Source organism: Heterodontus francisci, chromosome 13 (genome assembly GCF_036365525.1).
Source record: "Heterodontus francisci isolate sHetFra1 chromosome 13, sHetFra1.hap1, whole genome shotgun sequence".
Lineage (NCBI taxonomy): Eukaryota > Metazoa > Chordata > Chondrichthyes > Heterodontiformes > Heterodontidae > Heterodontus > Heterodontus francisci.
The window spans coordinates 12,216,884-12,229,116 of record NC_090383.1 but is presented as its reverse complement, the minus strand read 5'-3'; the positions used below and the strand labels follow the sequence as shown (position 1 = coordinate 12,229,116).

Genomic DNA, 12,233 nt, shown 5'->3' with positions numbered 1-12,233 from the left:
CTGTTTTTGTCTCGAATTCTGCACTCCCACCCCATACCCTTTGATTCTTGCCTAACAAGAATCTATCTACCTCCGCTTTAAAAATATTCAATGACCCCGCCTCTGAGGCAGAGAGTTCCAAAGTCGCACAACCGTCAGAGAAAAATTTCTCCTCACCTCTTTCCTAAAAGGCCCACGCCTAATTTTAGAACCGTTCTCCCTTGTTCTGGACTCACCCACAAACAACCTTTCCACATCCCCTTTCTTTATCTTAATGACCTCTAACACGTCCCTGTTAGTCTTTTTTTCTAGAGAAAAGAACCCAATCCTGTTCAATCCTTCCTGATAGGTATGACTCTGAGTTCTAGTATCATTCTAGTAAATATTTTTTGCACCTTCTCCAGAGCCTGTGTAGAGAAGACCATGTTCTATCATAGGCTTCTCTCCCACATCCTACCTATGATGCCCTGCTTAATGGAACACTAATTTTGAATCTGGCATTGTGGTGGGGATGGGAATGTCATGTCTTCTCCATTCCAATCCTTGTCCACGATAAATAGATTGTGTATTTCTACTTCATATATATCTTTCATTATTTTGAAGACCTGGATCATATCTCCCTTTTGTTTTTTCTCAGGCAAGAATAAGTTTAGTCACTTGAGCTTTCCTCCATAATTTAGGCCCCTAAAACCCTTTCAAGCATCTGGTCACTCTACTTTAACCCTTTTCTGTATTGCATCTTTATCCTTTTTGAGATAAGGCGACCGACACAGCAAACCCTACCTCCTTTTAAAGATATGTTTATAGTTTTCTCGGGTTTTTTTTGCAAACTATTTCTCTATTCATCTGGACAAAACTCATTTACAGCATCTTGCAGAACGCCCTAAAATATTTTACCATTAAAGCTGTTGGATTAATTGACTTCTAATTGTCACGATTATGCCTTGCTCCTTTTTTGAACATTGGAAATATTTGCCTTTGAAAAATATCTACTGAAGCATCACGAATTTCCTCCTTTAATTCATTAGGAAGTCTGGGTTGTATTCCATCTGGCCCTGGACAGTTGGGGCTATTTAATGCTTCTAGTTTTTGTACAATACAGCTTTCCTAATTTACATGTGTATATTGTGGCTTGCATAGCTCCATTTACTATGAATGGAATTTATCTACATCCTCCTTGGTGAAAGCTGATGTGAAGAATCTGTTTACTATATCTGCCATGCCCAAATCATTTATTGTAGTTTTATTCGAATTGCAGTTTAACAGGGCCAAATGTTTGTTGACTTTCTTGATCCTATTAACATTGTTGTAAAAGCTTTTTGGGTTCATTTTGCTGTTTTGTCTGATTTTCTCCCTCCCTTTCTCTTACTTTATCTAATACTTTAAGAAATTTGTCATAGTGTGAAAATCAACTTTCCTAATGTCTTTGCTTTGACAATTTGAAATCTAATAGGAAGATGATCATTAGATTTTTGGTGCTCACCAACTTCTAGGCTACTGACCAGCTCTGATGGATTGCTGAAACAGCCTCTGCTTTTGTTTGTACTCTTACTTCCTTTCACTGTATCCCTCTTTATCTTTTCAGACAGCTCCCCATTTGCCTGCTCCCTTTGTTTTGATGGTCTCTAAATTACCAATTAATAATTTGACATCTTTATCACTCAGTTCCACCTGCCTTGTTTCAGTCTCATCCCCTTCTGTTACATCCACTGTTTGACAGAAGCGCAAGGAGAGAACCAACTGTGTAACAGCCCCGACACTCGAGACGAGGAGGCCAAAGAAGAAGAAGAAAGCAATTCCTGCACTTCCCTTTGCAAAGCATTTCATATTCCCTAGATTTGTTAATTGCCTAAACCTCAAATCCATGGCTTCTTGTATTTATATAACATTTAAGCTTATTCTTAAAAATGTGTTACGACTATTTGAGAAAGGTGTCTAGAGGTCTTTTTCAGCCTTCACCTGGTCTTATTGTAACAGGGTTTAATTTTAAACACACTGTTTTGAGCTCCCCCTTGGTGAATCCTTGTTCACCACTTTCCAATTATAAGGCAAAGAAATGAGCACAAACAGGCCACCTTAGGTTGAAAGAAGAAAAGTGACATTTATTAAAACTTAAGCTCTAATTCGCTTAACGCCAACGGTTACATGCCGTGCCCCATGCTAGCATGCATACACGATACACATGCAAATAGAGACAGAAAAGAGCAGAAGAAAAAGAGAGGTTTGAGGCAATATCAGAAGAGTTTCTTGTTATTGTGCTTCGAGCTCACAGTAGTCCTTTTGTAGGTAGTTCTTGTTTTTTGTTGGGGCCCAGTATTATTCTTAAACCTTGTTCACTGTAGGAGACTTTTCTGTCTTGGGGTTCATGTATCTGCAATGGATCTTCAGTTCCGTGAGGAAGAGATGGGAGCAGACAGGAGAGAGATGTTCTCAGTCCAGGAGCAAAGAGCTTTCTGAGTTTAAATTCTGTGTGGCAAGTTCAAATACAAAAAACTCCAGCAGCCAGTTAGTCATGTGGCTAAACTGGTCTGACCACGTATGTTTGTGTATTGGGGGAGTAGGGACTGGTTCCTTTGTTCCAACACTGTCTGCTAGTATGCAAAAAATGTCTTTCTGGCAAGGAGCCTGGCAGTTCCGTGTGCTAGGCCCTCTTTTCTTCCCAGCAACAATTTTAAGTTTAATGTCCATGTGGCGAGATTAAGGTGCCTCATTCTTGGCAGGTGAGGGCCTGCATGACAAATGTCTATTTTATTTGCTCATTCATAACAATGATTACACTTCCAAAATACTTAATTGACTGTAAAGCACTTTGGGATGTTGAGGTCACGAACCTTACTTTGTTTCTTTAATTTCCTTTTTGAATTGTTATGTTAACGTGTTGCTCCCCATCAAAGCTTCATCACTTTAAATCTTCCTCAATTGTCCTATTCATCTCTGAAAACACTGGCCTAGTATAGCTAGTTCATCCTCTCTGAACAACTTTCTTGTGCCTCCGACATTCATACCAATCCTACACCGATGCTGACAGCACTTTCAGGGCACTCGCCACATGGTGCTCTTGAACTCCTCAATCATGCCAGATCTGGACTTCTTGGCACAGTTTCAGTGACATTTAAAATGGCAGGAGTCTGGAGCAGTGTTGTGGAAGGAGTCCAAGAGTTCCACTTATAGGGGAGCTGGGGTGGGATGGGGGTTGGGCAGGAGAGAGAGAGAGAAAAATCTAAGAACCAGCACTTGTGGGGGTAAGGGGAAAGAGGGAAGGCTGCGAATAGAGGAGCTGCACAGAGAAGAAAGCTCCGGGTTGGGTTTTTGGGGGTGGGGGCATGGAAAAAGAGGGAAGCCAGAAGGTGAGAACATTGCTGAGGAGGTGGGGGGGATGTGGAGAGAGGAGAGGAAAACCCAGGATTAGGAGAGAGAGAGCCTATGTGAACTGTGTACTTCTTGTCGGGGGAGAACACATAACCATTTATAGAAATGTTTGAATTTGTGTAGGGGAGAATGCCCTGAGTCCCTTTTAGAAATGAACCATGATTGTGGCAGGGCTGTATTTGCAAGGTTTTTAATGCCATTTTAAATTAGCTATCAGCAGCCCCTGACTATGCTCAATGGGTTCAAATCCTTATTTGCTGGTAGACAACTTTTAAAAAAACATTTACTAAAACCTGTTTTTGCCACTTCATAGATTATCTGATGCTACTGGGGGAGCAAATTCTTAAAATATAGGAACAAAAATAATGAATTCCCAAATGGCAAAGGGAAAGTAGTTTTCAGAATTAAGTAAATGTTTCTTTTATTTTTATATTTAAAGAATTGGAATGTCCATATTCTTAGTCATCGAGTCCATGCCGGCGCTGTATAGAGCAATCCAGTCAGTTCCATTCCCCTGCACTATCCTCATAGTACTGCAGGTTTATTTTCCTCAAGTGCCGATCCAGTTTCCTTTTGAAATCATTCATTGTCTCCACTTCCACCACCCTCATAGGCAGCGAGTTCCAGGTCATTACCACTCACTGCATTAAAAAAAGTTCTCTGCAGCATTTCTTGCCCCAAACCTTAAATCTGTGTTCCCTAATCCTTGTACCGTCAGCTAATGGGAACAGCTTTTCTTTGCCTACCTTATCATAACCTGTCATAATCTTGTACACCTCTATCAAATTTTCCCTCAATCTCCTTTGCTTCAGCTTCTCCAACCTAACTTTGTAGCTAAAATCCCTCATCCCTGGATTCTAAAATGTACCAAATAAGGGCCTTTATTTTTCACTGCTTCAAGCTGTTGTATTTTCTGTCACTGCTGCTGTGAGGAAAATCCACTCCAAAGTGTTCAAAGAATCAAATATTTCCATTAAGTATTTTCTTACGCCTTTGTGTAATACATTTTGTAATGCTTCTCGGTTATTGCTACTCATGGGAAAATGTATTCTATTGTATGTAAATTTACTAGACACATTTAGTTTGTCACACCTAATTTGGGTTAACTTTCACAAGTGATCATAAAAGAAAAACTTGCATTTTTATAGCACCTTACACAAGTGCAGTCGCTAATTTAGCGAGTGTGGCAGTCAATGTGCGCACAGCATAGATACCATGAACAGCAATGTGATAATGACCAGATAATGTGTTTTATTGATGTTGTTTGAATGATAAGTATTGGCCAGGACACTGGGGAGAATTCCTGTGCTGTTCAAAATAGTGCCATTATATGGCAACGTGAGAGGACAGATGGGGCTTCTGTTTAATGTCTCATCTGAAAGGCAGCACCTTCGATAGTGCAGTACTTTCTTGGCATAGCAGAGTGTCAGCCTAGATTTTGTACTCAAGTTTCTGGAGTGGGCCTTGAACCTAGTGATTCAGAGGTGAGAGTGCTACGAACTGGACCACGTCAGCTTGTGGCCCTGACTTTCACAATCCCTGGATTTGCATCAGATTATAGAGAATTGTTTAAAACAGACTAAAAGCAACTGAATGGCTTTAAGATAGATGTAATTTTTTTAAAGTTCAAACTTTGTAGACAATTTTTACAATTAGAATAATTTTACTTTTTACCCTCTTCACTTAGGTTTCTTAAAAATGTGTACAATACTCTATTTTTGAACTCCCCTTACTATAATTCTTAATTGATCTGTTGGTTAAAGACAGCATTGTTCCTCCAACCTAAACAAAGTCAGGGATCTGAGCTGTAATCTGACCTTAAGTGAACCCACAATTCATTTCAAGATTATAGAGCAATTGCACCTAGGCTTCAAGGGACATATACCTATGTTGGATTTGAGATGGCACAGTTTCATGTCCTCAGAAACTGGTTCATCCTCAAGCAAATTTAGAGCAGTCTTGCAATGTTTTTTGGTGTGTTTGCTGTATTTATGTAAACCATGACTTAAGTTTTTGTAATTAGAGATATTTTTGTTAAAGTAATCCCTTTGTCCAATACAGCATTGTCGATTGACTATTTAACACATGGTGTTTCTTTACATTTTGCAGTTGGATGGGTACATTGCACGAAACTGGGCTAATCAGAAATCAGCTTTGGGGAGTGCCCTAGACCCACTGGCAGATAAGATTCTGATCAGTGTTCTGTACGTCAGTCTGACTTGTGCTGAACTCATTCCAGGTACTCTCTTTATTTTCTTTCTGCTCTCCCTTCTAGGATAGAGTTTAGCAAAAGAAGTGGTGTAACAACCTACTTCAGTTCTGAATAGTAGCAACTATATCAAAGGCCTCAGATTTCATCTGCTTATATCAGCTAATGGCACAGATACCAGCACCTCATGTACTTTTACATTATTAGCTTTGAGAGCAGATGAGTTAGCTGAACCTAGTTGAAAGTAAAGAACAGGAACTGGCATTCATATAGCACCTTATCACTTCCTTAGGATATCCCAAAGCGCTTCTGGGGCAAAGGATTACTCATTGAAATGCACTTCCTGTTGTTACGTAGGCAAACATGGCAGTCAAATTGTGCGCAGCAAGGTCCCAGATACAGCCAATTAAAATGATCATTTTAACTTTTTTCTGTGTAGTATTGCTGAAGGGAGGACGGCTGGTCTGGACACCAGGAGAAATTCCCTGCACAACATCAAATAGTGATGTGGTTTTCCATACACCTGAGCAAACAAGTGTTTTGAAGTTTCATCTGAAAGACAGCACCCCCAACAATGCAGCCTGATCTCAGTATACACTGATTTACCTAGAGATGTAGAAATAGTTAGCAGCCATGATCTTCAGAATATTCCTTCAGTGTGCGCACTAAGCCCTTGGCATATTTTGTTTAACTATAAATTCGTTATCACCTCCCAACTTCAGGTCGACATCTTGAAATCCATGTGTTCTTCTGCAAGAGCAGTTTGTCAGAGCTTGGATTGATTTTGTGTCGGTCCCATTGGAACCAGTCGACACAGAATCCACCTCCCCTTGGAAGAACACCTTTTTATTCAGCCTGGCATGGACTTTCCTATTCTACCTACAAGCTATATATGGAAAATCTTCCATTTAGGGCAGAGACCTAGAAACTGAAAACCCAAAGTAAATGCCTATTTTCCAAATGAGACTTCTGTTATATTTTAAGGCACAACAAGTCATTTAGAATCAAGCTGTTAAAATTCATACTGTGTCAGAAATCTCTGCATCTTAAACTAACATGCATAGTATTCAGGCAGCTGAATTTCTGCATTAGTATTTCATTGATGCCCTGGATATACAAATTCTATGTGCTTCTGTGCAGAAATACTTGTCCTAGGACATCAAGTTTTCTTATAGTCAGGCAGGTTAAACTGTTAAGAGGTTTCTTTTAAATCAGTAGTTAGAAACCTATTTTAAAGCTGGTGAAACTCCATTCAGGTTAGAATATGCTTTGACTGCATTCAGAAAGTCCAGGCAAACACTCAGCACGAAGATTGCCCTTGCTGTTACTGCTCCATAAATCCACTATCAAGTCATTGCTGCTATTTATCCAGCATAGTTTTGTTTTAGTTGGGCAACAAAGATGAAGGGTCAAGTCCTATAGTGCAGGGCGCAGTGGTTAGCACCGCAGCCTCACAGCTGCAGGGACCCGGGTTCAATTCTGGGTACTGCCTGTGCGGAGTTTGCAAGTTCTCCCTGTGACCGCGTGGGTTTTCGCCGGGTGCTCCGGTTTCCTCCCACCGCAGGTGATAGGTAAATTGGCCATTGTAAATTGCCCCTAGTGTAGGTAGGTGGTCGGGAATATGGGATTACTGCAGGGTTAGTATAAATGGGTGGTTCTTGGTTGGCACAGACTCGGTGGGCCGAAGGGCCTTTTTCAGTGCTGTATCTCTAAATAAATAAATTTTTTTAAAAAATTAATAAAAATAAATAAATAAAATGGTATATGGGATTCTGATAAGATTCTTATAAACTGATTCTCCAGATGGTCTCAGCTTCGGATCAGCAATATGAGTGATTGTTTGCTTTGAGCGGATGAGGCCATATGGTGGAAAGGATTTAATTATCATTTTTTGGCAGTTGTTCTGTTTTGCTGCCTAAAGCAATGCTATCAATATTTCTGGAAATATAGTTGAATTTTCTTCTATTCCGTGATTTTTGGACAGTTTATCTTCTGGCTTCAGTGAGTTCTTGGGGCTGAAATGATGGGCTTTAGCATGTGGTTTCAGTTAGCTTGTCTTGTCTGTGATGCTATTATTTCACTATTCTGTTACGACATTGTTATCTGTTGTGAAACCCACACTGTGCTGGTTTTATTGTTTCCAGTTATACCCTTCACCCTGACCACTCTTGCAGAACTAATTATTTTCTTAATATGGTTTTTATTAGTTTTTCATGGAAAACAAACTGATTTTATTCAGATATAATAGACTAAAGATACTGGTAGAAGTTCTTAACAACAAATTATAATGCATTATTATATTAGTAACTATGTCTAATTGTGGAAGAGAGAAAAGATTATTTAGCTTAGTCTATGGCTCAGGTGCTTTCTCATGGCTGTTTTGTTTTTATCATGTTCTACCCAAAAATTAACACTAATCTTTGCTGAATCATAAAGTGAGCTACCCTGGCAACTGTCTGAGGCTGAACCAGACTGTTTGTAGCCTTGATGTTATAATGGAGCCAGAGATGAGCTTCTGACCGCATATCCGCGCCATCACTGAAACCGCCTATTTCCACCTCTGTAACATCGCCCGACTTCAGCTCATCTGGTGCTGAAACCCTCATCCATGCCTTTGTTGCCTCTTGTTGACTATTCCAACGAACCCCTGGCTGACCTCTCACATGCTACCCTTCGTAAACTTGAGATCATCCAAAACTTTGTTGCCTATGCCCTAACTCGCACCAAGTAATGTTCACCCATCATCCCTGTGCTCACTGACCTACATTGTTTCCCGGGTAAGCAACGACTCAATTTTAAAATTCTCCCCATTTTCAAATCCCTCCATGACCTCGCCCATCCCTATCTCTAATTTCCTGCAGCCCCACAACCCTCTGAGATATCTCTAATTCTGGCCTCGAGCATTCTCAGTTTTAATTGATCCACCACTGGTGGCCAAGCCTTCAGCTCTTAAGCTTTGAAATTCCCTAACTAAATGGCTCCGCCTCTCTATCTCTCTTTCCTCCTTTAAAGATGCTTCTTAAAACCTACCTTTTTGACCAGGCTTTTGACCAGCTGCCCTAATATCTCCTTGTGTGGCTTGGTGTCAGATTTTGTTTGATAACGCTTGTAAAGCACCTTGGGCCGTTTTATTACATCAAAGGCGCTATATAAATGCCAATTGTTATTTACTGTTCACAGCAACAGCTGTTTATTCCCTTAATTTGAAGAACCAGTTTTGTGTACTAACGTCCACTTGTGGCATCCTTTGAGGATTCTACCTCGATTTGTACAAAATGCTCATGTTCACCTTTTAAAAGCTTAATATTCCAACTCCCAGTACCAATGCTTCATTTCCATTTCTCAACATTAGATGCCATTTATGGTTCTTCTGATGAATTAATATTTCTAAATGTCTTCCCTTTCCCCTGTGTAACCTGCTGCTTAATATAACTGAGTAGCATTTGCAATTTTAGGCCCTTTATGTGGTATGTTGATCAGCTTATTTACTGGTAATACAGAAAAATATTGTTCTAAATGAAAATGTCTGGATACCATTTACTAGAAGCATGCTTTTTGAATTTCTAGTAAATAGTTAGATTTGAGTTATCGCGTCTTAAGACCTCCAGGTAGGGCCATTTATTAATCAATTTTGTAACTTTTGTAATGCTTCAGAATGGTGCAGTAGTTTTGTGATCACGTTTACTGGTGTGTTTTCCATTTGTACACTAAATTCCTTGCATGCTTCCACTCCCACATGTATATATCACTTGAAAAGTTAGTTTCAAAACCATCTGTAGCTTTTTCTCTATTTCTTCCAAACTTTGTTGTGTGCTAGTTAGGAGGAAAAGGGAGTTGAAATATATAATGTGTAGTTTAAAGCTACCAGTTCATATCTTGGAGAAGTCTGAGGCATTAACTATTCTTCTCACCTTCCCTCTGAGGACAAAAGACCGATTTGGGAATAATAATGAAATGCACTTAGTTGCTCCATCCAGGATGTGTGCACATAAGGCTTCTTATCCTTCTTCTCTTCCCTTTTTGATTTCCTTCCCCAACCCCCGCCCCCCCCCCCTTCCCCCTCCCAACTCTACCTCATAATATTATAATTCTATTTTTCAGCTCCTCTTACTGCTATGGTTCTTTTGCGCGATGTCACTTTGATTGCAGCTGGTTTCTATATTAGATACCGAACGGTTCCACCACCAGTAAGTAACAAAATTGTCTCTCTTTTACCTTCTTTCTCTAACTTCTCCCTCCCTCCTTCCCTCTTTCCCTCCCTCCCTCCTTCCCACTTTCCCTCCCTCCCTCCTCCTTTCCCTCCCTCCCTCCCTCCCTCCTTCCCACTTTCCCTCCCTCCCTCCTCCTTTCCCTCCCTCCCTCCTCCTTTCCCTCCCTCCCTCCCTCCCTCTTTCCCTCCCTCTTTCCTTCTCTCGCATTCACTCTCTCGCATTCACTCTCTCGCATTCACTCTCTCGCATTCTCTCTCTCGCATTCACACTCTCTCTCTCGCATTCACACTCTCTCTCTCGCATCCACACTCTCTCTCTCGCATCCACACTCTCTCTCTCGCATCCACACTCTCTCTCTCGCATCCACACTCTCTCTCTCGCATCCACACTCTCTCTCTCGCATCCACACTCTCTCTCTCGCATCCACACTCTCTCTCTCGCACATTCTCACTCTCTCTCTCGCACATTCTCACTCTCTCTCTCGCACATTCTCACTCTCTCTCTCGCACATTCTCACTCTCTCTCTCGCATTCTCTCTCTCTCGTATTCTCTCTCTCATTCTCACACTCTCGCGCTCACTCTTTCCTCTCCCTCTCACTCTTTCCTCTCCCTCTGCCCCACCCTCGCCCTCTGCCCCACCCTCGCCCTCTGCCCCTCACTTTGTCACTCTCTCTCATTCTCACACTTGCTCAGTCACTCTCTCACTTTGTCTCACTTTCACTGTCTCACTTTCTCTCTGTCTCACTTTCTCTCTCTCTCTCACTCTCTCTAACATTCTCACTTGCTCTCTCTTTCTCTTTCTCACTTTCTCTTTCTCACTTTCTCTTTCTCACTTTCTCTCTCTCTCACTCTCTCTGTCTCTCACTCTCTCTGTCTCTCACTCTCTCTGTCTCTCACTCTCTCTGTCTCTCACTCTCTCTGTCTCTCACTCTCTGTCTCTCACTCTCTGTCTCTCACTCTCTGTCTCTCACTCTCTGTCTCTCACTCTCTCTGTCTCTCACTCTCTCTGTCTCTCACTCTCTCTGTCTCTCACTCTCACTGTCTCTCACTCTCACTCTCACTGTCTCTCACTCTCACTGTCTCTCACTCTCTCTGTCTCTAACACTCTCTCTGTCTCTAACACTCTCTCTGTCTCTAACACTCTCTGTCTCTAACACTCTCTGCCTCTAACACTCTCTGCCTCTAACACTCTCTGCCTCTAACACTCTCTGCCTCTAACACTCTCTGCCTCTAACACTCTCTGCCTCTAACACTCTCTGCCTCTAACACTCTCTGCCTCTAACACTCTCTGCCTCTAACACTCTCTGCCTCTAACACTCTCTGCCTCTAACACTCTCTGCCTCTAACACTCTCTGCCTCTAACACTCTCTCTTTCTCTCTCTCACTTTCTCTCTCTCACTTTCTCTCTCTCACTTTCTCTCTCTCTCACTTTCTCTCTCTCTCACTTTCTCTCTCTCTCACTTTCTCTCTCTCTCACTTTCTCTCTCTCTCACTTTCTCTCTCTCTCACTTTCTCTCTCTCTCACTTTCTCACTCTCTCACTTTCTCACTCTCTCACTTTCTCACTCTCTCACTTTCTCTCTCTCACTCTCTCTGTCTCTCACTCTCTCTGTCTCTCACTCTCTCTGTCTCTCACTCTCTGTCTCTCACTCTCTGTCTCTCACTCTCTGTCTCTCACTCTCTGTCTCTCACTCTCTCTGTCTCTCACTCTCACTGTCTCTCACTCTCACTCTCACTGTCTCTCACTCTCACTGTCTCTCACTCTCTCTGTCTCTAACACTCTCTCTGTCTCTAACACTCTCTCTGTCTCTAACACTCTCTCTGTCTCTAACACTCTCTCTGTCTCTAACACTCTCTCTGTCTCTTACACTCTCTCTGTCTCTAACACTCTCTCTGTCTCTAACACTCTGTCTCTAACACTCTCTGTCTCTAACACTCTCTGTCTCTAACACTCTCTGCCTCGAACACTCTCTGCCTCGAACACTCTCTGCCTCGAACACTCTCTGCCTCGAACACTGCCTCTAACACTCTCTGCCTCTAACACTCTCTGCCTCTAACACTCTCTCTTTCTCTCTCTCACTTTCTCTCTCTCTCACTTTCTCTCTCTCTCACTTTCTCTCTCTCTCACTTTCTCACTCTCTCACTTTCTCACTCTCTCACTCTCTCTGTCTCTCACTCTCTCTGTCTCTCACTCTCTCTGTCTCTCACTCTCTCTGTCTCTCGCTCGGACGCTGCCTCGCTCGGACGCTGCCTCGCTCTAACGCGCTCTCTCTCACTCTCTCTCACTCTCTCACTTTCTCTCTCACTTTCTCTCTCACTTTCTCTCTCACTTTCTCTCTCACTTTCTCTCTCACTTTCTCTCTCTCTCACTTTCTCTCTCTCTCATTTTCTCTCTCTCTCACTTTCTCTCTCTCTCACTTTCTCTCTCTCTCACTTTCTCTCTCTCTCTCACTTTCTCTCTCTCTC

General features: G+C 41.9%; 1 protein-coding gene across 2 annotated transcripts in view; it reads left to right on the top strand.

The window, feature by feature from the left end:
• The window catches only part of crls1 (cardiolipin synthase 1), a 73,063-nt gene that overhangs the window by 39,766 nt on the left and 21,064 nt on the right, over window positions 1-12,233 (top strand). For both annotated transcript variants that reach the window (XM_068044368.1, XM_068044369.1), the window contains exons 3-4: window positions 5,458-5,587; window positions 9,659-9,744. In XM_068044368.1, the coding sequence (XP_067900469.1) occupies window positions 5,458-5,587; window positions 9,659-9,744 (216 nt within the window). The remainder of the gene's footprint in view (window positions 1-5,457; window positions 5,588-9,658; window positions 9,745-12,233) is intronic.